Genomic DNA, 27,623 nt, shown 5'->3' with positions numbered 1-27,623 from the left:
ACCCACATGGGTTGGGCAAGATAAGGTTCCTGTTAGTCAGAGTGGTCTACCTCATCAAGAAAGATCATATTGTTTTATTAATATGCTATTATCAAGGAATTTCATGAATAGAATCTTCTCTTATAGGTTGCTAGTGAAGAACTGAAGGAAAGAAAGAGTATTTTAATGGTCCACTGTAAATGTTAAGAATAGCTCCTAAGAATCCACAGGAAGGCCTATAACAGTAATTTATTTACATTTTTTTCTTCCAGAAGTTGACTGAAAGTATAAATTTATCCAACTTTAGTAATCATCAAATTTTTAGTAGTTACTTTTATTGCTTAAAAACATTGTCTATAAATTTAGTAGAAAACTAGAATATCAGTTTGTATTTGCATTAGAATTTTTGGAAGTTTGGTTGGACTTCACTTACTGCTTTTGCAGGATTATTTGTGCATTGAAATGCAGAATCAGACATACAAGTAGCTACCAGACATACACTTAAACTCTGGCTCCACTGAAATCAGCAGCAAATTCTTTAAGATTGTTACAATAAAGTATGCATTTGTTTAAGAACCATAAGGCTTCCTGGGATGGCTCAACTCTGTTTTACTTCTTTGTTTAAGATAGTCATAAGATTCCAAAGTAAATTGATGACAGCAAGCAAAAAATTAGAACACATTTGAAAATCAATGCTATTATTCTCTTCAGAACAACAAAATAATATACCGATCAATATGTATGAGGTAAATTTACCAAAAGCTTCCTTTACTTGGATGGTTAGACTCGTAAATTATATTTCACTTGGTAGAGCATTACAAATATATTGGAGGGTATATCTTTAAATATGATTCCATGGTTTTAAAAATTTGTGAGATTGTATTTTATAAGATGAAAGCCAAGTGAACTAACAAAAAGAATGCACTAAAGTAGGAGAGTGTTTTATTATGAACTGAACTAGCTCAGGTAATCATCACATAGAAAATGAAATCAGTTACAAACTAGTATATCACATTATAGGGAAAGAAACCCTCCTTATTCAGTATAATTCTTACCTCGACAATATCTGAATTCGTTCGACTCTCATGTGGTTCATTGTATTCTGTATACTTCAGCAACACCTTGTCCATATCAGTGCTGGCATACTGGAAAAGTTTATTGGTGCTGTTGAAGATTATGAGAGCAATTTCACAGTCGCATAGAACACTCAACTCATAAGCCTTCTTCATTAACCCAAATTTCCTCTTCGTAAAAGTCACCTAAAATAAACAATAAAGGTAGAAATCAGGTTTCTGATTTGGGTTCTTTCTAAATTGCTTTAAATCCTGGATTCTAACAAGTGGAGTGCATAATATCAATGCAGAGGGCAAATATATACAGAATAGAATTCATTACTGGTCAGTGTGGTTGGACACACAAGGAATTTGTCTATGGTGCATAAGATCTCAGGGTACATACAAGTAATAGTAATATATATGTAATGAACAACTGAAGGAAGGCTTGAATGACATTCATTAATCTGGGCATCATCTTTACAGATTTAAACTTGAACATTCTATATAATAATGCAATTCAAAATACGTAATACATAATGTCACCTTTAATGTTGTCCTTACATCAGCTATTTCATATATTGTTAATTTTCTATACTTTTAATTTTCATTTACTATAATCTAGTTTTTTGCTTGTAAACCTACCAACTTTTAAATTTGTAATTCATTATTCTCTATAGAGAACTTCATATATACGTTCTTCCTTGTGTCAAATAACAGAGTGTTTAAAAAGGACTGCTTTCTAAATATAAAATATTAATGTTTTCTTCATCAGGCACTGATTATAATATACAAATCTAACAGGTTTCTGATGTAATCAAATCAAACCTATAATGTTATGGCTAAGGAACTAGTTACATGCTTTGAGGCTACTTAATTAGTTCTAGTTTCTATCAGTTCTTTAATGCTATCAATAAGAATATCTGCATGTGTTTCTATAAAGCATAAAACACTCCAATATGCATTATTCATAAAGGTGTGTTTTAATCTTCTTATAGGCCTAATGCATGCTAATGCAACTGCAACCTGCCATAAAATATCTTTTAACCATGCTATGGAAAACGTGACATGAAATCCATTTCATGTCACCAGCCAGCCCATCTCAAAAATGTATCTAGTTCCCTGTTCTTTGCAAACTGATACTTTACAATATAAACAAACTATATTTGCATCTGATAGATTATTTCTATTGATTTTTTACTAAATAGATGCAGGTCTAAAATAATTTTCAAATGAATTCATATATTACTACATTGTATTCAGATGAATACACACAAGTTTATCTACTATTTCTTTAACCAGAACAGTAGTATTTAACATAATTTGCAATAATATTCACATTAACTATCAAATTTGCTGAACTGCATCACATTAGTATTGATCTACAAGCCAACAGATATATAATGATCTGAGTACATATCTGAGTAATGCTAGTGGAGTAAATCAGCATAACTCTGTGGAATTTGAACTATTTCAATAGGATTCCTTGATTCCTAGGTTCTAAAAATAATGCAATACTTAATTAGTTCAGTGCAGAGCTCATGAAATCAAATTGCACTTTGTCAAAGAAATTGGTAAAATATAGCCATGTAGTACCAGTATGCATGTTTATAGTCATTTTGAAACTAATGTTATTTCAAGCTGGACTTTTCTTTGTAAAACATGAAAATATTTTTTTCCAAGGTTATGAGTTTGTGGATAATTTGCTCTTTTTTAAAAAGGGAAATAGCCTAGACCCTAAAATATGGATTGGGCTGGATATATAAGTCCCATACACTGTTACTGCATTTGAAACTATTTTCAATGAAACTTGCAGACCACAGTACTGGAAGAAGACTGTCTGTATACAGAATCATTTCTGTTGAAGAAAACCTCAGAATTTAGCATTTTCACCATCAAAAGTACATTTTGGAACAGAAATATCTATAAGACCACTGTGTTTACAGTTAGGTGTTTCTGAATATTGAAGCTGACCACATGAATGTGCTACATAGCACATACTAATCATCATGAGATTTGTTGTAGACTTTTGCAAATGATTTCTTTTCATTAGGCTATAATTTAAAACAATGACAGAATTACTAAAACATTTTATTTCTTTTTTTTAAAAAAAGATTAAAATGTAATCCTAATTGCTCAGAATATGATTCATTAGCATTTCCCCCGGGTGCATTATATGATGATATTACCATTGTTCACCAAGATATAAAACTAGTTTTATGCATCACTGTTTCTAAAGTGAAATAATTTTTACTATTCATTTAAAATATGCCCCTCACAGTTAAAAATTTCAGACTTTTTTGCACTTAGCATAGTATCATCATAAATCATTAATTTCTTATACTTTTACAATAAGCTGTCATAGGAATGAATCTATTCTTTTCATGTTAGTGAAAGTTCAAGACTTAAGAAATTAAGAGTATCATGAAAGATATTTAATTTTTTCTTTTTTATTATTCAACTGCTAAAACAAAGTATATTAGGTTTTTAATGTATGATTTATAAAAACAAAAAACAATATTATGTACTTTTAAATAATACATTGATTTCTCTACTCTGCTAAATTAATCATTCAACTAATTAATTAAAATCAGTCTCTTGTCTCGGTTCAAGTCATCTTGAATCTGAAGATATGCGATTTTGTCCTCATTAATAAAGTTTTAAATAATTGAAATTATCTGCATGAAAACCCTGAAATATCTTTCTAGCTCTAGCAATACCTGTTTCTACCATATTTGTCTGTAATATTTAGTTCCACAAATAAGTCTTAACAATAAAGACGATTATCTAATTCCACATAGGAATATTAGTGTTTACAGGAAATGCTGAAATGATAACCTTTCTCATTGCCTTTGATATCAGATGTCCTGGGACTGAATCCTTGGTATCAGAATTTGTTCCATGAATAGTAAACAACAACTGCTATGGTCTTTTGGCATTAGTTGTGCTAAACTAGAATGGATGAGAGTTGCAGTCAAAAGACTTCAATGGCACTAAACCGCTTAACCCTATTACAGAATAATGTTTCTGTGTCCTTGGAATAAAAATGAGTTTTTATACATTTTTTTCTGCAATGACCTTTTTTTCCTCTTTGTGGTGAACAGACTATAAATCAGACTACCCAAAACATACATAGTCAAACAGCAAATCGTTCATAGCCCATTATTTTTAGTGATTCCAAAATTTGGAACTTTATTACTTATGTACAACCTTCTTGATCCTTTATGACTATTGCTGAGCATATTTACACATTACCATAGTTATCAGAATGAATGCGTTTGCGCACACGCATGCGTGCACACACACACACACACACACACACACACACACACACGTATGTATGTATCTGAATATTGCATGCAAAATTTCCAGTGCATTAGAAGGCTGCAGTGTCTTTTCATGCCTTCTAAAAATATCTTTCAAATCATTTTCAGCAATTAGCCTTTTCAAGTATAATTAATAATAATTTCAGATAATCTCAATCCAGCCATGAAAATCTTACTATCAACCTGTGCCCTAAAAATTGGTAAACCAGATATCTAATTGAATTTATAAGTTACTATGGTGGCTGACTGCTTTATATCCTAGTTGCCACCAACTAGTGGAGACAGGTCACAAAATACTATTGTTGTTATACTTATTATATCCTATTTCAATGGTTATAGGTGAAGCTATTAAATTATAACATAATATAGGTTTAGTGCCAATCAACAAATTGTTTAATATTTTTATCTGTGTAAATTAACTTGTTTTAACTCATGGATTCAAGTAACAACATCTGGCATTAAACCCAAAGCTCTCCATTAGGTTGGGGTGTTTTATGGTAGCAATGATGTCACTGCAATAGGAATAACGCAATGAGTAAACTAGCCTATACTTAAAGAGCGACAAGGGTGCTAGGCAATCATCAACTGAGTAGTTGCACTGAAAGGGCTCTCAACAGAGGAGGAGGGATACAACATTATCTATCTCCAGTCTCAACACAGTCCTTTCAACAGTTCCAAAAAAGGCTCCATAACCATTTGCACTAATCAGGTGACCTTGATGACACAGATACTGTAAACCTCCAGGTAGCCTCAATGACTCTAAAAGAATGCAAATGACCAGTTGTCTGAAAGGAGTGTAAATCCTTTCATTCCTATCATCCAGTCAGAGATGAAGAAGCTTCTTGGATGAGAAATGAAATGTCTTCAAAGAAAAACATAAAAGTCCAGTTGCCTTGGGAAAAAGCATCTTTGAGACAACTATGACCTCGATGACTGAGAATCTCCAAATACATTCCTGTTCTAGTTGCTTTACATTTTTATTCCTTCACATGTGTATCTTTGATTTTTCTCCAGAATTCTTTTTAAATTCAAATAATCTGTACAATAATCTGTTATTCAAAAACAGGGTGCTGAAATTCTTAAATTTAAATTTTCAATTATCACAAAATAAAATTTGGAATACACTAAAAGCAAAATCTGAGGTGTGTTGCAACACCATCCCTTTGAGAGGCATTTCAGATTCCAGCAAATGCCTTCAGTAACTAGAGAGAGTCTATTTCTCAATATTCCATATAATATGTGCTTCTACCCTTGCTGTAAGGAAATTATAGAAGATTTTATCATTATATTATATGGATATACTCCAACTTCAGCATTTGGAAATAACCAGGAGCCCCTCTTGGTAAAAAAATCATTTTCATCTGATTCATGTAAAAGTGAATATTTAATGAATTTAGACAAGGAGACATTATTATGGAAATTAGCAAGATTTTCACTGGCTGCTGCTAAACAGAGAGAATATTTTATCAAATCTTTTTAATGTTTTTTTAATATTTTATTTGTTGTGATAACATTGTTTTAATATTTTTACTTGTACTTATTTGCTATATGCCTGAAGTTCAGGTTAATAGCTGCCCAAATTTGCTTTACTGTGGTTTAATATTTCTCAACCCATTTCGAGAGATAATCCTTAATTTGCTTTTGAGACATTTATCTGCAACTTTTTTTCTGTATAAAGTAGTTTTAAATTATATTTTTATTGTCTTAACAAGAATAGGGAGATGGGTTCTCATTGGAGCTATTTGTGCCTTGATTATGATTAGCGAGAGTAATGTGTACTAAAACTAATGTGGGTTCACATGTCATGTGAATAACTTGAGTGAAAATAAAATATTTTCACAAAAAGCGAGTTTTTCTAAAATATAAATACAGAGATACAAAATGATCCTTCTTGTGTAAGAATTGAAAATGGACAAACTAAAATGTTTATTTGTAATGAACTGTTTTCCGATTTGATTCTCTGGCATATAACAGAACTTTGTAGAACATGACAAAATTGACTTCTTCCACCTAGAAGCCATCCCATCAATTTGTGGTACCAAAAAAGGAATGGCATTTAGCCATTGTTTATGTTTAACTAAAATTATAGTTGAAATTCTGTGCCACTCCTAGCTGTAAATGGCTTAGTGTAGGAGCAAAAATTACGGGTGGAAGGTAAAAGCCACAAATCCACTTAGTACGTCATCCACTTTTGTGGTGATAAATTATGATACAGAACTATGTTGCTTTTATGGCTGTTGTCCCTCCTCTTTTCCCTTCTCAGGATATTTCTGTCTCTCTTTTAAAAATTTAGTAAGCTGGCAAAATAATTATGACCCTCTTATAATAACAGTGTTGGTATCCACCACAGATACAAAGAAAGAACAGGCTTGCTGTGACCCCTTTTATTTCACCATACAAACTAAATAAGCGATTATTTAATTTTTTTATCCTGGGATTTTCTAGAAATCCTAACAAAATTGTTATGAATAATTATTTAATGTTAACACATCTATTGCTACAGTTTTCCATTATTCCACTGCACATAGAAATGGAAATACAACAAATACAAATATACTATGTAGAAATAATAGACAAGTTTGATGCTAATTATACTTGACATTTTAAAAATCTTTTAAAAAATGATTTTTGAATATCTTCAAAAAAACCTGAATTTGTTGCTCCTGATGAAGTTAATCACATTTTTAGTTATAATCATCTGGGTCTAACATTATATCTATTAAAAACCAAATATCCTCCCAAAACTCCTTATAGCTCTTATATTATTTCAGTTTTCCAGCCCAAAATTGTTAGTGCTTCTGCATATTTTTTCTAGAGAAGTAACAGGGCTCCCCAGTCCACATCCATGGACTGGCACCAGGTTGTGGCAAGCCAGAAACCAGGCCATGCAAACAAGCGAAGCCCCATCCGCAAGATACAGGCAGCACACAAAACCACACCCCCTCCAGTTCATGGAATAACCTCTCTCCACAGAACCAGTCCCTGGTGCCCAAAAGATTGGGGGCTGCTGGTCTAAAGCACTTAGGTACAATTATCTTCCATGCAAACTGTCAGCAGTTTTCTTGTAGTAAAAGTCTCCAAGCTAAATCTCTTTTTCTATCTTCCCTTTACTATTTGTGTGTTTCAAATCATGTCTGAACAAAGATTCTCTTGCATCCAAGTTTATGATTACGCTCAGTAGCAGTGATAAGCTGAAGCATCACTGGAGGGTTTTCCCTTGACAAATCTTCTTTTGTATCATGGCCAGATAGAACCCACTGAATGAAAGGACCTTTAAAAAGAGCAGCCAAGGACACTTCATCACCCTCCTGCTATTTTCCTTATAATCCTTCAGTATTATTTACAGGGACAAGACAGGACTGAGAGAAACTGAAAACAGAATCATTGTCCTTGACAAAAGTGTGCTGATCCACAACTGGTTAAAATGGAGCTGCAGTACAGATGCTTTCAAGTTGTGGTTCTAATGTGAACTACCCCCATTCATTCCCAAACAAGCTGGAAAAAAAGATTTGAAATATTAAGATGATTGAGTATCACTAACTTCAGTGGGATTGAACGAACTTAAATCTAAATATGCTACTGAGCTGGGTTGAGGATTGGGAAGCAGAATAAAAGAGAGCACAGCTTCCTGGACTACCATGAAACTATAACTATGTAAGACTAGTAATGAAGAAGAGAGCTAATCAAACTACAGTTTTACTGTAATACTTTTCACACCACAGATCTTACACTTCAAATATAGGATTGGATATTTTGTAAGCACATTTCCTTTTAACAATAGCAGACAAAAGGACAACTCGGTATATAAACTGGCATTGTAAGTAACTTAACAATAATTAGCATCCCCTTTCTTGAATACATCTGAAAACAATTTTATTTCTTTGCAAGTTGGATCCTCAGAACAGCAGTTCTGAACTTTACTGCGTGACAGGAATATCTTTGATTATATTTCATTCTGTTTCACTCTCTGCACTGTATTTTGTTAGTCCTAAAGTAAACATGGTGGATAGTTTTGAGAATCATATAAGAAAACTTTCTTTCTGCAACAAACTATATGCTGCTTAATGTTACACGATAGTGCAGAAGAATTTGTCTGATGCATTGTAATAAACAATAAGACTATACTTTAGCCACAAAATGCTAAGACACTTCGGCAAATATAAATACATGTTTGGGTTGAAAACATGTTTACTAGTTAAAACAAAGCTAAAATGTTCATGAGGTAAAGGTCAGAGAATATTTCATTCCCTACCGAGCAAATGGTCAGGAAGCACATTTGTCTCCATTTCCTGTCAAAACAGGAAGAGTGCAACTTCTTCCTCCACACAATGACTTTAGTTTTGCTTCCCACCTCCAGCTCTTATTCCCTGAGGGCCTTCCAAACGAATCCTTAAAAGACAGACATAATTGTTTCTTTGGCTTGCTTGTTCTAGTCTTTGACAACTCATTGACATGGTTGCTGTTTACATTCTTCTTTGTACTGAGAATTAAGAGCAATGTAATCTATATATATAATTCATTCTAAAATTATGCTTCAAAACAGTTTATCAGTCAAGGATTCCTGTTCCATGGAGCCCCTGGATCCTGGTATCAATTAGCACCCCCTTTTTCAACAAACAAAATTTCTGTACCTCAAGGAGAACATTTGGAATTTGGCTTCACTAGGAATAAATAAAGATGAGCAAATTTCTAACAATGAAAAATGGGGTTTTTTTTCTAAGCATGTCTTAAATTTTCAGTATATTTATTTTGATAATTGTTATTTGAATATAAGCACGAACAAAGAAATACTAGAATCATAGCTATAAGATCATATTTAAAAAAAAAACTTCTATCTCAACTGTGCAATAGAATACTACTATTAAGATTTTTTCCTAAAAATTCTGTTTGAGAAAAAGAACAAGTTACAATTCTCATCTTTCATTTAAGTACAGAACTAGTACAGAAAAAAATGTTATTTTTATAAAATATGGAAACTTGTATTATATTTTACTAGCATGAATTTTCATATGTAAAAATAGTCAGCATTAATATGTGATAGTAAACTGACTGAAAAAAATGAGATTGTTGTATCTGTATACAAAGCCTTCTGGCTTTTTACACGTATGTGTGTTTGTGTGTGAATAAGCAAATATGCTGGTGTAAGCTGCTTGATAATTTCATGTTGCTTAACTATTACTTTCATAATCTTTCACTATGGCATGTTGGGTGGGTCCCTAGAAGTTGTAGCTCAGCCACATCTGAAAAGCCACATGCTGCATATTGTTTTACAGTCTTCTATTTAACTTGCAAGATACTACACTTACGAGATTTGACCATTTTAATTTCTCTTGATGAAAATATACATGTTTAATATTAAAACCAAAAACATATATAAAAATTAATTAATGAGCTTGAGTTTGTTTCAAATCATGAAATACAATCAACCACTGCTAAGAAAAACATTACTTTTAGATTGCTCATATATATAACTGAATACATCCCCATTTTTGAAGGCACATTATTTCATGTGTAACAAGTGAATTACTGTTTTAACAGTGGCATTGCCCAGATTTCTAGATTCTTGTATTAAAATAATGAAAATATGCTGCCTGATTAATTTGGAACCATCTTTTTAATTTTGTTAAAAATATTTTGCATGTTGTTGATTGCATGAAGAAAATTAATCAATGAAACACAGAAGCTAATGTATGCACTATTGACAGTGTAGTATATAGCATTCAGTCCTATAATAAAATTGTTATAAAGATATACACGTATACCTAGAATCATAGTAGGTTGATCAACTTTATTTCTGGACGAATCTCCCAGTTCAGTATCAGCAGAGCAGTCACAAATAGAGGTTTCCATTTCATTTTTGTAAGCCACCCAGAACCATTGGGAAAAGGCAAGAATTACACATTTTCTAAATTCAGTAAATAAAAGCAGAGGATCGTTTTGGTTTTTGTCATTATAAACACCTTATTTTCCTTTCTGTTTAATTTCAGAACCCTGTGTTTCACTATACTGAAGCAAAACTAGAGTTAACAGAAAAAATGATGTTTCTATTTTGAAATAATGCATATAATATTGGAAACAGATATCGGTTAACTGTGCAGGGAAAAAAAAGTCACAGGAATTGAAGAATGAATTGGAGTACCCTCTCCCAAATGGAGGGAGATTAAAATTTTAGATAAGCAACTGAACATCATATTCATTCTGGCACCTAAGATAATTTTTTTACCCTGACTTTTTTTAAAAAAAATATTACAGCCTTTAGGTCAGAGAACGCTACAATAAATATATAAAACTGATTACTGACTTCAGAACTCTGACTAAAAAAAAAAAGGGGGGGGGATAATCAGAGACCACAACAAGGCTGGATCAGGAGGGACCAATACAGTGAATCCATATTCACAAACCTAAGGGAGAAAGAATCAGGTTCTTTTTTAGTTTTAATATTATCTCTTTGTCTACAAGGGGAGGGGTGTCTTTTTTAAAGCAAAAACAGACAAGAAGAGCAACAAGCATGGTTCCTCTTCCATTTCCTGGATGAGCTTGACACATGTTGGATTTGCTAAAATGGCTACGCAGCAAATTAATCAAACTTACGAACTGAATTCTCTACATTTGAGAAGGGGAGAGAATCCAACAAAGACACAACATTCAGAGAGCCTTTTTGTTTTTAAATCTCTCTCGCTGTGGCCAATGGGATATGATTAATTAAGTCAGCCACAGGCCTGATATTGTTTTATCATTTAGGGAGGAGTGCATCAGGAACCTGCTAATTAACACTAGCTGTATTACTCTTGTAGAATGCTGAGCAAGGGAATAAGAGAGAATTTTCTGCCCTGGCTCTAAAGATACTTCTAGAAGCAGACATCCTATATGACACCTCAGCAATGCTACTAGTATCATAGGACATCCAAGCCTCAGTAAAATTCATGGAGCAAGCCTGTCATGATTCATTCAAGGTTTATTACTTCACTGGAGCTAAAATGAAACTGCAGCAACTTGTCTATATCCATTCCAGAGTCATTTCTTCTGTGTAATCAAAGCACTGTAATTATTTGGATCAATGCACGGGCCCAACGTTACATTTTCTAATGTATTAAAATATGATATTTGAATATGTTTAGGTTCCAAGAAGAATCAGCTGGCAAAAAGGTTACCTTATAACCCCTTTGCTGACCATTTCTTGTAGTTGCTAATCTCTTTTAATATTCTTCCCTTTTCCAATCATATGCCTGACTTTTGGAGTGTGGCTTGTGGGGTGAGTGTTTCATTGTATTATGAGACATGCTTGGGGAAAACATTTTTTTAAAAAAAGCACCCTGTATCTGGGTCAAAATATAGATATTTGTTTTCTTTAGATGTGTTCCACATATGTCTGAAGCTTTTTTGTTTTAATTCTCTGCCTTTCTACTGTCATGTTTCAGAGGTACTAGAATCAATTAATAAAACTTTGCATTAATCATCCACAATTCCACATTCCAAGCAGTCCTAAACTATAACAAGTATGAATCACTACATACATATATCAATCTTCTCCCTTTTAACTTAAAGAAACATTTAAAAATCTATTTTAATATTATTGTTGCACAATCAGAATGTCTGCTAACCATACATAACGTGATAAAAACACCTTACCTAATGCTGTTAGCTCTACAATCTATTTTTTCAACTTCTCAAATGAATGGGATGTAGAGGGCAAAAATCTTTTATCTTGTCTTTCATAACAGGCAAATTACATTAATAATAATAATAATAATAATAATAATAATAATAATAATAGAGTTGGAAGGGATCTTAGAGGTCCCTTCTAGTCCCTTATGGAAGTCTTCTTCTAGTCCAACCCTATACTAGTGATGGCGAACCTTTTAGAGACTGAGTGCCCAAACTGCAACCCAAAACCCACTTATGTATTGCTGGGTGTCGGGTGGCCGTGGCCTATTGGGTGGGTGTAGCCCATTGTATGGATGTGGCTGCGGTGGTTATGGCAGACTGGGTGGGCATGGCCACCTTGATGTTGCTCATGGGGAGGGATGCCTGTGAGGGCCGGGCAGGGTTGGGGGAGATCCAGGGGGCTCTGGCGGTTGGGATGGTGGACAGGAGGCTGGTCCTGGGAGGTGAGGTGAGGCAGGGGGCAGGGCAGGGGTACCATTGCTGCAGGATAAGGCAACTTAATATTAATCAGATAAATAAATATGATAAATATTTCCTTAACATTATTGACAATGCTATCATTGATTTCAGGTGTTTATAAAAATTTTAGACATCCAAAATTTGAATATATCTCTTTCCACATTTCCAAACTTTTTTACAGGGAAGCAACTTCAGTAAAACAATAAATTATTAAAATGCTCCCAAGCAATAATAGGTTGTTGTCGTCACTGCATCATCCTCATCCTCATTATCACCAGAAATATCATCTCCACCATTCTTATTTATAATAATACATTTTAATATATTGTGGTCCAAAACCAAAAATCTTATAGATCTGAAGTGTTAAACAACTTATGCATATGAGGCTAACACACAGAAGTGTCTCAAAGCAGCTAAAAATCTAGGTCAGGCAAAGTTATACTTCCTTTAAATCCAGAAAATATAGCATTATTTTAACAGCTTTTTTTAACTGGTATGCCACTACCCAGGTATTTTTTAAAGAAAGTTCTGGCTTTATTTGGAACACTAAAACAAAGAAACAAAAAATTCTCTCAACATTTCTTATCCATGAAGAGAGGTCTTAAGCAGCAGTCTTGAATTAAAAAAAAAGACTTGACATTTCAGTAAGAGTGATACTGATTCTCTTTTCTTCACTTCATAAAGCAGCAATGTCAACAAAAAAAGTAAATATAAATTTATATTAAGTCTAAGCTGTAATCACATGATGGCCACTTATAGTTCCAAATGCTAAGATTTATTTATCTACTGACAGCATTTGTGTGCAGCTCATTATATCTATATCTGTAAGAGAGAGAGAGAGAGAGAGAGAGAGAGAGAGAGAGAGAGAGAGAGATGGAAAGAATTTGAATTAAAAAATCAAAATCTTGTGGAATTTGGCTCTTTGGTGGAATTTTGACCATTTTAAATATGTGTTTTTTTACAAACACAAACACAGCCCCCACCCAAACATATACAGACAATGGATGCCATCTAGTGGTATCGTGGTCATTATAGCACCCATGGGTGCTACAGTGCCTATCTTTGGTCCAGAGATATAGAAAGTCAGAGATGGCAGAACAAAAATTTTAGGCCCGGTATTTTGAGCAGACCAAAGAAAGAAGGAAGGCAGAAAGAAAATCACAGGGGCCAAGAATCAAAGTGGTAACATATTTGACATAAAATTCTTTGTCTACCCTACTTAGTTCTGAAACATTATTATTATTATTATTATTGTGCCTAGAAAGTGTAGGGGAGTTATGGCAAAAAAAAATTTAGAGTCTTTTTCTAACTAATAATTCACAACTGATATTACTCTTTTGTGCTTGCCACCCGGAGTCCTTAGGGATAAGGGCGGCATATAAATTTAATAAATTCTAATTCTAATTCTAACTACAGTTTTATAGTGTGTATGTGTATGTACACACAAAGACATGTGATTCTTTTATTTATTTCATTGCTTGCTATTACGTCCTGTTAGTGTAGGTTTTCTACATTACATTACATGGACCTATTTTTTTAGCTGAAATAATCAAAGCTTGTGTATTTCTTTCCAACAGAATATTATAAATAAATTATATAAACAGATTGCTACTCTCTCTATTCATCAACACATTAATTCTCTAAAACAGAGCAGAATAGAAACAAGTTCATTGTTAGGTGAAAAAGCTGGCAAAAGAAAGATGAAGATCAAAAAGAAAAAAATGTTCAAAAAAATTACCCATTCCTATGGGAGTGGAATTTGGGCAGTGTTTCCAAATTTTGTTCACTCTCCCATTTTAACCTATTCCTCATCTTCTCAAGTCACATGATCAAGAGCAATTATTAAGATACTCCAAAGATTTCCAGAAACCATGTTTTGCACGTTTCCCTTTAACTTAGTTCTATTTTTGTATGACATTTTTTTAAAAGAATGGCTTACTATTTGCATGGCTTTCTTACAGTGTATTTGACCCTAACAACAGGATTATGAAACCCATTGATTCTGTCATTTTGACATATTAATTTCTTTCATTTCTACTTTCTCTGGTAATGCTGGAAGAGCAGTTTTTTTAACTGTTGAAAGTAAATCTTAGTGTATTTCAGAATGTATTTAATTGTACTAATAATTAATAAGTGCTATTATTTAACTTCATATTATAATGGGAAATGGCAAATACGATTGTATTACAATATTAAATGATAAGATTTTTTTTAAAAAAGGAATATGGACATCATAGAGGAAACTCATTTTGCAAGAAAATATTTAAACACGTATGGCAGTGAAAGTTGGACCATAAAAAAGGCTGAGCGCCAAAGAATTGAGGCCTTTGAACTATGGTGCTGGAGAAGACTCCTGCGAGTCCCTTGGACTGCAAGGTGATCAAACCGGTCAGTCCTAGAGATATCAACCCTGACTGCTCTTTAGAAGGCCACATCCTGAAGCTAAAACTCAAATACTTTGGCCATCTAATGAGAAGGAAGGACTCACTGGAGAAGAGCCTAATGCTGGGAAAAATTGAGGGCAATAGAAGAAAGGGACGACAGAGAATGAGGTGGCTGGATGGAGTCACTGAAGCAGTAGGCGTGAGCTTAAATGGACTCCAGAAGATGGTAGAGGACAGGAAGGCCTGGAGGAACGTTGTCCATAGGGTCGTGATGGGTCGGACACGACTTCGCAGCTAACAACAACATTTAAACACAGCATGAAGTTGGAGATTAATTCATTTTGATTTTTAAACTTCTTACCTGGAATTATTCTCTATACCAGAGATCCCCAACCTTTTGGGCACCAGGGACCGGTTACGTGGAGAGAGTTTTTTTCCATGGACTGGAGGGGGCATGGTTTTGTGCGCTGCCTGCATCCTGTGGATGGGGCTTTCCTTGTTTCTGTGGTCCAGTTGCTGGCATGCTGTGACCTGGTACTGGTCCACCGACCAGGGGTTCCGGACCCCTGCTCTATACCATCTCTATAACTGTATTTGCACTGGCTGCCATAACTAATATTGTATTGTATGGTTTTAATTGCCCTGTAAACCACCCTGAGTCCTATGGGAATAGGGCGGTATATAAGTCAAATAAAATAAATAAATAAATAATAGCTCTCAATAGCTAAAAATAGCTATTTTTAGCATTGCTAAAAAATATTCAGTGAGCACATTATTTTGAGTGTCTTGAAATACCCTGGAAATCTTAAGAATCTCAGATTCTATTTAAAAACTAGTCAAACCAAGTTTGACATGCATAACTTAAGGGAAGAAAAAGTACTAAAGCAAAATATTGAATGGAGGATGTTAAATTGTGGATGATCAAAACTGTAGGTGTTTAAAAATACTCTGAAATATTTTCATGTGTTGAGGAAATGCTGCCTTGTGATGTGATGCACTTGTGCTTTGATGGAGTAAAGCAGAAACAGCAAAATACTCAATTGGTATTTTATCACCAAAGAACCCCAAACATTTAAACGCACTGCAATTCATAATCCTTCTGTTACAGAAAGAAGTATCTCCTTTTCTAAATTGGCAAACAGGAGCCAAAAAGTGAAAGAATAAATTCTAATTTTTTGCCTACCAAAGTCTATACAATCATATTACGGATGTATTCAACCAAATTATGTTTCTGAAAAGAAAATTAAGCCATGCTATATTCCCCACCCCCTTTAAGGATTACTGCCTTGTTGCGGCAAAGGGGCTTGCATAACTCAATGAAGCTATGAGCTATGCTGTGCAGGGCCACCCAAGACGGACAGGTCATAGCAGAGAGTTCTCACAAAATGTGATCTACTGGAGAAGGAAATGGCAACCCACTCCAGTATCTTTGCCATGAAAACCCCATGGACAGTACCAAAAGGCAAAGGAACATTGTCCATGGGGTCGCGATGGGTCGGACATGACTTCGCAACTAACAATATTCCCCGCAAAACTAATCCTAATTTTAAAACAATTTTCAAAATACTAATTTTAAAACTATCAGGTCCTATGTGTATATTCTTATGCAAATTAAAAAGTTACTGAAAACACAAGGATAATTTGTCCCTTTCATACTCATTGCTGGAATTGGGTATGTCTAGTTTAATGAAGAGAAGAATAAGGGATTACATGATAGCAGTGTTCCAATATCTCAAGAGTTGCCACAAAGAAGAGTGGATCAAGCTATTCTCCAATGAACCTGAAGGCAAGACAAGAAGGAACGGATGGAAACTAATCAAGGAGAAAAGCAACCTAGAACTAAGGAGAAACTTCCTGACAGTTAGAACAATTAACCAGTGGAACAACCTGCCTCCAGAAGCTGTGAATGCTCCAACACTGGAGGTTTTTAAGAAGATATCGGACAGCCATTTGTCTGAAATGGTATAGGGTTTCCTGCCTGAGCAGGGGATTGGACTAGATGACCTCCAAGGTCCCTTCCAATATTATTATTATTATTATTATTATTATTATTATTATTATTATTGTTGTTGTTGTTGTTGTTGTTGTTGTTGTTGTTGTTGTTGTTGCTATTGTTATTATAACATAAGCAAATATCCAATACAAGCATATGAAAATCTTTAACACTCATCTATTAAATAAAAAAAAACTATGCAACTGAAGAAAGTTATGTAGCTAAAGAAAGATCTCACATAATCCCACTGAAATAAGAAGGGGAAAAAATCTCAAGACTAACCTAAATCCCCCAATTTCATCAGGAATTGGGTTTCACACTATTCTAAAATTGTTTTTCTAATATTTTTGAAAGAGATACATAGTATAAATGGAATTTAATATGCACTCTTGCATCTTATAACAATGAGAGGTTGGATCCAGATTTGCCTCTATTAAAGATGGCTCCTTGGCTCCAGCAAGGAGAAACAATTCTCCACTGGAGAAACAAAGATTTCTAATGCGACTGTAGAAGGCTCCAGCTCTGTTTTACACACTATTCTGCAGTTCCTTCTAGAAAATATATTCATATGCATAGTTTCTAATAAATATTATAATTTAGTCATATAATTTAATTTCTTCCAACTCTTGATTTAATCCATTCACTGTTATAATTATGAAACAACATTTCTAATGGATAGCAAAACTAATAGAACATAAAAGGTTTGCCTGCTTATGAAACTTAGAATGGAGTATTCACAGTAAGTCTAAGCATTTTCAAAACCAATTTAACAAATTTCACCTCTGTCAGTTACGCCAAAAGTACTGTGCAAGCATTTTAACAAAACTTAAGACAAGAAAGATCATTTGGATAAATGAAATGATAAAGAAATAATTAATATAATTAAATATAATGCCCTTTAACCATCCAGAACATTTTGCAATTGCAATTGAACCAATGTTAAACTCTTTTAAATTTAACTGATTTAAAATGCAATGGCTTAAATTTATTCTGAAATTGGCTGGATCCTGTTTCTGGTCATTCATATTTATTAAATGTGACATTTTGATTTTTTGATAATATTTTATTCAAATATTTCTTGACTGAATCATATCTGTATTTTGAATATACAGAAGTTTTTCAGTAAAAGCAGAAAACACCTAATCTTAAAAATATACCATCTGAAAATATTGCCTAAAATCAAAGATCTGATGTATAAGCAAACTTTATTGCCTAAAAAAAGTAGACATTTAGATTTCCTCCAGTTTTAAATTTATTTTGACATAATAGTAAAGGGCTTATGGGAAAATTTATCAATGTCTATATTCTTAACGCTGCTAGCCTGTAGTTTATTTTTAAATTTAAATTCCAAACAATTAAAACAGATAATGAGGTTTTGCTACTGACAAAATTTATTGCTTTCTGATTTTGCCCAGAACAATAAGTAATCTAGAGAGAAGATTTTGAATGCATCTATCGTATTATCACTGTTGCCTTTATTTGAAACTTGATTTTCTGCCATGAAAAGGTCAAGTTATGCTTGTAATTGCAGTGTTTTCAAATTTTAAACAAGACTCATTTGAAAATCAGAACTATAAATTATTCCTACACTGCATCATATTTATAAAAGGCATGCAACTGATCAGCAAGAGGGATACAAGCAAAAAGCTGCCTGCTAGTTACGGATACCCTGGTTGCATTGGAATCTAAGGACAGCATAGGGATCTCCAAGGGGTAAAATGAGATTAAGTCTTATTATTGATCTAGCTACGAAAGCTGCAATAGTAATACTTAGAAATCATGCTTGTGGCTCAAATGGAAAGAAACAATTACCCATAAACCTCTGGATCTGCATAATCAATTAAAATGAGTTAAATGGAACATGTTCAGATTTTCAAAACCTAATCTAAACCCAAAATGTAGCACATATCCATAACGTATTTGAAGATGCATGGAGTCACATCTGTTGTTGTTCTGGATGGCTGATTTTAAACTTTTTTTTTTTGCATGCCAGCATATATGGACTATTGACTTTTAATTTTTGTTTCTTTGTTTCTATACATTTTTTCATAGAAAACGATTGCAGCCTTAATTTTATACAACAATAATTTAATTTTTTCCAGAAGAAGTAATTTCTGTATAGGGTTACTGTATTGATGCAAGATGTATTGCTGACATTTTATCATAAGCACACTCAGATTTCATGAAAGGACTTTTTAAAATAAGAATAACAATTTGAGCAAGTCCTCAATATGCCACCATTTTATATTTTACATTACAAAATAAATATTAAACAATATAACTATCCAATATAAACCAAAATAATAATAATAATAATAATAATAATAATAATAATAATAATAATAATAATAATAATATGAGCCAAGACAGTTTCAAAAATCAGTTCATTAAAAAATGGTACAAATTGTATGAATTATCTTGATCACTGGATGAATCCAAATTAAGATACTAACCAGTTTTATGGATGATAAAATGCAGTGTGGTTTACTTTAATAAAAATATTGCATTAGGTATCAATCATTTCATGAGATAATGAATTCCAGGAATAATTTGCTTTTATAATTATGTGTGTATATTAATAGTCCAATAGAATTTGAAAAGTCTGCACATAAAACACATATTAGGATCTACTATTATGTCCCATTGATGCAATGCAGATGTGACAATTATAGCCCTTATAGGTTCTTACGATACTGGATTTTTAAATTTCAACTTACCTGCCTGTTACGTTCATCCATTATCCTCGTGATCTGAATCTTTTTTCTCCCCATAGTCCCCGTTTTTCTTCTTTCGTTCGTTCCTACACTTCTGTATTTTCTTCTTCTCTTTCCTTCCTCTTTCCTGTTTCCTCAAACCAAGACTCCTTCTTCAGCACTTACACAATTCAATTCACAGACCCCTGCATCCGTTCCTGCCAAGTACACAAAAGAAGTGAATAGTTAAGTTACTCAGACAAAAATCTCAATAGAACTTGATTAGTTGTGGTATTTTATCAAGTGTCCTGAATGCATTTAGCATGTAGAACTGCTAAATAAGCAACTACATTAGAAATGAAGTCAAAAATGGTTAGCATTATCATTATTAATTACTGACAGATGGGTTGTCAAGGTTTTTCTTAAATACCTTTGGCATTCTAGTTCTACAGACAATTATTTAGAACATTCATGCATACAAGAAAAGATTCAAAGTATAAAGTGATGGAGAATCCTTTTAAGGCATCACTAAAGCAATTAGAGTGAATGCTCTCCTACATTTCATTGATGCACATTTTTCTGTTCTGTAATACATCGTCAGAAAAATGAAAAATTACCTGAATCAGAGAGTTAATGAAGCCTTCCATACCTATGCAAGCTAAGTAATCAAGCTAATTCACTTCTGAATGAAAACAGAAGAGATAATAATGCTTCTTATTATGCAAATAGGTTGGACCATTATTTTATTAATGTTTTATTTGATATATGGCAAATGTCAGCTGATTCTTAAATCTTTTAAAATTATTTTGCATTTAAAAAGATTTCAAAAGAAAAAAATATTCATCCTTCCATCATAGTTTAGTATGTATATATTCCCTAAATACATTTGTATATATCTCCATCTACAGGAAACACAATAAATAGAACAGTTGTTGATATATTCCATGTACTAATCCTATACACTGCAAACGAACAAACAAAAACCACATTGTAAAAAGTCACAATTGCACCAAAAATCCACAAATACATGGCAGCACTTCTTATATTCCACCACAAAAATGCTAGAAGCCACAATATTAATCCAACCCACTGCAAAACATAAACTAAAGATGAAAGATATATTTATGAATTAAAAACCAATGGAGTTCCACTACAGTATAGATAAAAATATAACGCAAATTACATAAAAGCTAAAGACAGAAATCTCTCAGTTGCATTTTGTAATCCTAAAAGTTGGCTGTAAATGTCATGAAAAGATTTAAACATAAGTTGGAAAAAACTGCTTTTGCATATTCAAATATATATAACAGTAAAATCCTATTCCTATTAGTCAAGACTTTTTTAGGTGAGTGAGCATGTAAGATTGCAGCCTTAATATTTTATACACAATTCTAGTATAACAAAATTATGTATTAATTAAAAGCATATAAATGTGCAGACTGTTTTTTCTGTTTAATTGGACACTGGTTTTTCTAACAGCCAACTTGAACAATTATGTAAAAATAAAAAGAAACAATGATTTATCAATGTACGTTTTTTCTTGCAATAAAACTGATTCTGATGTCCACATTTCTCCTCTTTTTCTTAGTGGAATGATATTTGGCTTTTTAACAGAAATTGAAGGGAACACGTGTTACTTTCACACACATTCCACATTCTGTACACTCTGAAGATGCAATTTTAAATATACTTACAACAGAACAAATTTCTTGGAATTCACTGGGCTTACTCATAGGTAAATATATAAGGTTATACTGCAAATCAGCATTATATTTTACAGTGTTTTCATAATATAATTGCTGGCACTATTACTTTATAGCATTAAAAATTGCGGAATTGATGTTTTTAACTATCCAAATCAGCCTATTATGTTGGGGAAGCAGTTCCATTTGTACAGTTCTACAATTTTAACTAATGCAACTTGATCTGTTTATAATAATCCAGAAATAGAGTAGAATTCAAACAAGCTTTCTAAAACTGTATTGCATATCATATACATTTGAACATGTCATAGTCCCTTAGAGTTGTTGGCAGTTACAGTAACATGTTTGTTTTTGACTGGACTTTTTCTTGGGAGCATCAGCCTTTCTCCCCTTCCCCATCTCCCATCCATACGAAATAGTGATTCTTACCTCTGATTTTAAAAAGCCAGGTAATTTTCATGTACGAGATGAACCCAAAGAAGTTTAACAGGCTTTCTCCACCACATAGACAACCCATAGACTAATCCACAGCAAATGCATATGGGACAATTTCCTTTCCTTTCATTCACTCACGTGGAGCCAGAGGCACTATTGGCTTACAGCCCTATGCCTGCCTATGATCTTATTCTGTTGAGGGTGGAAGGTCAGAGTGGGCAGATTAAAGAAGTAGTGACAGTTAGCCAGGATGAGAGTTGCTTTACACATCCAGAGTCTGAAGCCTGCATGAGAAAAACCTTGGGCGGGGGATGATAAAGGGAGGAATAGGGGGGAGAAAGGGAAATCACTGAATGCTGACACTCTTGTCTGGAAGAACTTGTATGCAGACCCAGGGTAAAACAGCAGCATGGTTAGCCCCTCCCACACAACTATCAGTTCCACATTTCATATCGAGCTTTCAGAAAGAAAAAGAAAAATAGAAACAGCCCAATGTCAAGTATTCAGCAACTATAAAAAATATTCTAAAAATAGTTTCACAAATACCTCTTGGAACCAGCAAACATAAACCTACTAGGGAGACTGACAGAACACTGAATTTGTATGACTGTAACTTAAAAGATGAATTTGAACCACTGTGCCTGTTTGCAGCAACAATTTGTTGACAAGATGATGATGATGGGATGGGGGGAGAGAATAACCCTTGCAATTTAAAAAGGAAACATTGATCCCATTTATTACGTTGCTGCTTCTCAGATACAGGAATGTGGAGGATCAAGAAGCTTAACAGTGTGTTCACTGTTTCTATCTGTAAACACTCACTAATTCACACATACATATGTGAACATACGCAAGCACTTAGAAATATACACATGATTCAGAGATACAACAGTTCTATCAGTTATAAACAACAGAGATTAGGAATAGCTTTTTGCTCAAAAGTGGCTCTGTAGGATTTTAGTTTTTTTTCAGATGAATTACACACACACACCGCCGCCCATAGGATAGCAGAAAAATACCTCTATAAATACACTTATATGCATGCATGAACTAAAAACAGAAATTACTATTTATATATAGGAAATATTCACAATCATACAGCTAAATTATATGGTAAAGAAACTTGATAAATATATTGTGGGATAACTTTAAAAGCATAGCCAATTTATGAGCCATCTACCCTCTAATAGTGCTAAAGATCTATAGGTATATTGACTACCTGCTTCTGAAATGTCTACAAGATCAACTTTCAGTAGATAACTACTTAAGGTCGCCTTTGAAAACCTACTATACATTTCTCAAAAAAACAAAAAGTTACAACAAGACAAGCTCTAGGCTACCCTAAATAACGTGCACCACACGAAACTAGCTATAAACTAAATTATTCCAGAAATCCTGTCAAAATAGGTCTACATTAAAGAAATCTTCCAAAACAATGACAGAATTATATGTAAATAAAAGCATTAAAAATGTTGATGTTACAGTCTTCAAAATTACTGCCTTCAGCATTTTCCCCCTTTTGGAAACCCAAACACTTACAAAAAAAATCAGATTGTTTGCTAAAATGAGGAACTTCATTTTGGCGGACTTCTGTTCGCTTTATAATTTGGCAAAAGGAAAGACAGCTCAGGAGAGAAGAATCTGAGTTCCAGTGGACAAATCCACACACTGCAGTCTCTCCTCTGCCTGCTCTCTTACACATTCTGTCCATCTCCCACTCAGTATCACAGCAGCGTCTTGACAGAATGGCAGGAAACACGCACTGAGTGGTCAGGGAAGGAGATGATGTCAGCAACCACGAACAATAAAAGGTGTAAAGGTGCTTCCTTCCTTAAACTGTTCCAGAAGTGCAAAATGGGAACCAAAACTCTTCACTTCCTTCTCTGAACAGACATTTTTGAATCTGTTCTGCTGCTATACCTCAGACAGAGGACCTTTTGAACAAATCAGCCAAGGGGCAAGAAGGAGAATCAAAATGGAGGAGTGTAAATGTTTAATTTATAAATAAGGAAGCAACTAGGAAAGAAGAGTTTTTGTTTTTAAAAAATATCTATCTGTATATTAAATTAGATAGTCACTGCTTTTTTTTTATCCCTTGCCCTGTTTTGATTTAACTGCACATACCAACAGCTGCTTCTAACTTTGAATAGGTAGAAATCTGATAAAAATGTTTTGCTTTAAAAGGTGAAATTTTTTTCTACTGTTTTCTTTAGACATGCAAAAAACAAGAACCGCAACAAAACCCTACATGTTCATTGACATCGGAAGATAATGTTTCATGCATATTAAAAGAGGAATTGCAATATGATGTAACAAACACGGGTAAGTTTAGCTAACATTCTTCAAGAGAAGCTTTACAGTATTGAGATTTTGCTGTGTGAGGCTATGAATTGAAGCAGGAATCCTCCATCTCAACTGTAAAACAGAGAGTGATAAGGATGCTGACCAAGGTTAATATAAGGATTGACATGGCATTCATTTACATTGTAACATGTATCAGCTCTTCCCGTAAGAAGGAATTGGATAGCCAAACCCAATTCAATAGGACATAATCTTTACTAAGTCTATAAATCAGTGCCTTGTAAGATAAATCAGGCTGAAAGAGACACAGAGTTGCCAAAGCCGCATGTTTCCCTGCTGATTATTAAATGGAAATGACCCTAGTTCCACTCTCTAAACATGGCACAAAGAGTAAGTGCTTTATAGACAAGTCTGGTGTGCTTCTGTTCAAGAAAACTGAGCTGATGAATGTACAAGCCAATGCATACAGCCATCATCAAATTAATTTTCTCTGGCATATCTCACAAAAAGCTTAAACCAAAATTCGGCTCTTTAAAATTATCTCTTCATACACTTTGGTTATAATATTCAGATAGAACAGTGGAGGAATATGTAGTTGAAAGGTCTGGAATTTAAACCCTGTCACAATCTTAAGGTATTTTTTTAAATAAAATGATGTATTAAGTAGTATATGTAACCGCAGAAATTGTCTAGAATGCCTAAAGTTACTTCAAAATTATGTTGGAAATGTAAAGAAGAAGGAACTTCTATTATGCTTGGTGGACATTAAAAAAGCAGAAAGTTTAAAATCAAATGATACAAATGATTTTAAAGATTAATATGCACTTTGAAACCAGAGGCTTTTCTCTGGGCAATGATTTATAAACAAATAGAAAACAGTCAGGGAACTTTGTTTTTATACCTGGTAACTGCAGCAAGATTATTATATGCACAGACGTGATAAGGGCCAATATTACCTACAATGGAGGAATGAAAGATAAAGATGATGGAAATTGTAAAGATGGCCAAACTAACATTTTTGATTAGAGAAAAGACATTACGCAAATTTATGGTTGACTGGAAATCCTTTCTAGACTTGTGTAGAACAGAAAAAGATTTATGACATGATTTTGATAGTTCAAAAATAGATGTTAGGGAAAAAAAGAAATTCATGATATAAGCAGAGTAAGAGGTAATTTTATATTATTCCATAAAGAAAATCAGAAGCTAGTTCTTTATACTTTCTTTTTCTTTCTTTCTGTTTATTTCTTTATACTTTGTTTTCTGTATTTATGGCTTTATCCTCATTTTTTTCCTATCTTTTCCTCTTTCCTTATTCTTTATATTAGTTTCTTAATTTTCATCTTTCTTTATAAAAATAATATTTTTATTTTCTATTAAAAAAATAAAACCACTTCTTCATTATAGAGTTATACACTAGATGTCATTACCGCTGCACTACAACACAGAGACAGCATGCTCACTATAAGGAGAGATCTAATTTGAGAAGAGAATCATTATTTAGAAAAGAAAGAGGATCTGGATCTTCATAAGATTCCAACATCTGTCCCAAACATTCTAGTGCAAAGCCTGAACACAACCTACATTTACATATTTCCATCTTACAGCTAGACAGCCACATTAAAATATAGGGTAAGGATTTCATTTCATAATTCATTTCAAGATAACATACACTTAGAAAAGAAAGTTTGCTATGGATATTCTACAAGAGGTATAGCTTAGCCTAGGAACTGCATAATTTGATCAGCAATGAACAGAAGTCATGAAACAATCTTTCTTAAATAGATACCCCTTAGAAGTATTGGATAACAGTTCTTTTAATTAGTCATTGGATGACTAATTAAATGAGCATCTAATGGGCTTGTAAAATTTTGTGGTATGTTCAGATTACTTTAATTATTTGTTTTTTTTTCCATTTCGGTATTAAACATAACACTTTTCTATTCAATTATAATCACAAAGTCAAATCTTTACAGATGAAACATCACAGTTATTTTTATTAAGGACTTTTTGCTAATCGTACCACAGTCTGTCTCTTTTGCTCTGATTTACTTTGTTCTATGCCACTGAGTATTATTATATAATATATTGTCACACTTTTAATGTCACTCCCAAAATGTATTATTGGAGGATGCTTCTGTGTTTCTTTCTTTTTTGCTTTTAATGATACATCACTCAAAAATTATACTAAATAGGTGAACACTTATAAACTCATAAGTGTTCAATAGATAAAAATAAATAGGAATGATGTAATGATGGTAAAGTGATGAACCTGGAAAAATAGGCAGGTTCTATTTCAATCAGAGCCCAAACTTTTCTATTTCACAACAGGCATATTTCATAGTTTGGTGCCCTGTTTCACAAGAAAGCAACATTTTAGTAAAATGTTCAATTGCACTGATTTATTTACTGTCTAAATATCATAGGTAAAGGTTCCCCTGTACACGTGCTAGTCGTTTCCAACTCTAGGGGCCGGTGCTCATCTCTGTTTCAAAGCTGAAGAGCCAGCGCTTGTCCGAGGACTAGACGCCAAAGGCGCACGGAACGCTGTTACCTTCCCACCGTAGTGGTCCCTATTTTTCTACTTGCATTTTTACGTGCTTTCGAACTGCTAGGTTGGCAGAAGCTGGGACGAGTAACAGGTGCTCACTTTGTTACGTGGCACTCGGGATTCGACTCACCAAACTGCCGACCTTCTGATCAACAAGCTCAGTATCCTAACCCACTGAGCCACTGCGTCCCTATTAAATATCATAAGGAAACTATTATTCTTTTACTTCATGATTCTAGGTCTTATTCCATTTTTACTGGAAAAAGAACGTTTTAAAGACTTTCTGAAAAACAATGAGGGTTCAGAGTAACCTCACTATAGGAGGGATAACGTTCCAGAAGGCAAAAGTCACTGCACAAAGGATTCATCCTCTAGGTGCTATCAAATGGGACCAGCAGCATATGGTTCTCATACTGGACCTAATAGTTTTGGTAGAGGTGGTCCCTCAGATAACCTGGCTACTGCTATTATGTTCAAAATGTTATTTGTTACAAAACTAAAACTTCCTTAGCTCTTCATTTAAAAGTTGACATCCGTGATCTCTCTGACAGTTCCATGTTTTAAACCTAGGCAGTAAAACCTGTCATTGATACTGCAAATTGAAAATAACCAAGAGTTGAGCTAGCTTTTCAAGATTTTACATAAGCATGCCATAGGTTTCTGCCAATTTAAGACCACTGCTTAAGTTCATTTGCCATCTAATCCTTTTTTAAAAACAAGATTTTCAGCTAACCTAAGAGTTGATTTCATGTAATCCCTGAAAGTCTTTGCAGTAGCTTTCAGAGACAAAAGCCTGATCTACAATTATTAAAACCCAGCAAAAGCCAAAGTAGGAAGCAAACAGCTCATGGCACATACTGCCTAAGGACTGACTTCTGCCAGTCAGCACATAGCTAAGGCAAAACCAACAAAATAGATAGAACAACCCTGGTTGAAACATTACAGCCAAGCAAGCTCAGTAGGTCCATCAGAAACAGGCACACAAACTACAATTCTGATCAAGACAAACAGGGCAAGCCGTCAAGCAAGTAAACCCCATTCCCCTGTGTCCCTGATTATGTTAACTAGTTTGGTAATGAAAT

General features: G+C 33.6%; 1 protein-coding gene across 10 annotated transcripts in view; it reads right to left on the bottom strand.

Moving 5' to 3' along the window:
• Positions 1–27,623, bottom strand: part of MEF2C (myocyte enhancer factor 2C) — a 190,772-nt gene that overhangs the window by 85,346 nt on the left and 77,803 nt on the right. For 8 of the 10 annotated variants that reach the window (XM_083355897.1, XM_083355905.1, XM_083355898.1 and 5 more), the window contains 2 exons: positions 19,576–19,769; positions 1,035–1,238 (listed from right to left, as the gene is read on the bottom strand). In XM_083355897.1, the coding sequence (XP_083212023.1) occupies positions 1,035–1,238; positions 19,576–19,629 (258 nt within the window). In that variant the 5' untranslated portion in view covers positions 19,630–19,769. Of the gene's footprint in view, positions 1–1,034; positions 1,239–19,575; positions 19,770–21,683; positions 21,892–23,228; positions 23,391–27,623 lie in introns of those variants that run through there. The other 2 variants (XM_083355901.1, XM_083355902.1) reach the window with 2 other exon arrangements.

This window comes from Vipera ursinii (genome assembly GCF_947247035.1).
Source record: "Vipera ursinii genome assembly, chromosome: 2".
Lineage (NCBI taxonomy): Eukaryota > Metazoa > Chordata > Lepidosauria > Squamata > Viperidae > Vipera > Vipera ursinii.
The sequence above is the reverse complement of the archived record's forward strand: the minus strand, read 5'-3'. Positions and strand labels throughout refer to the sequence as shown.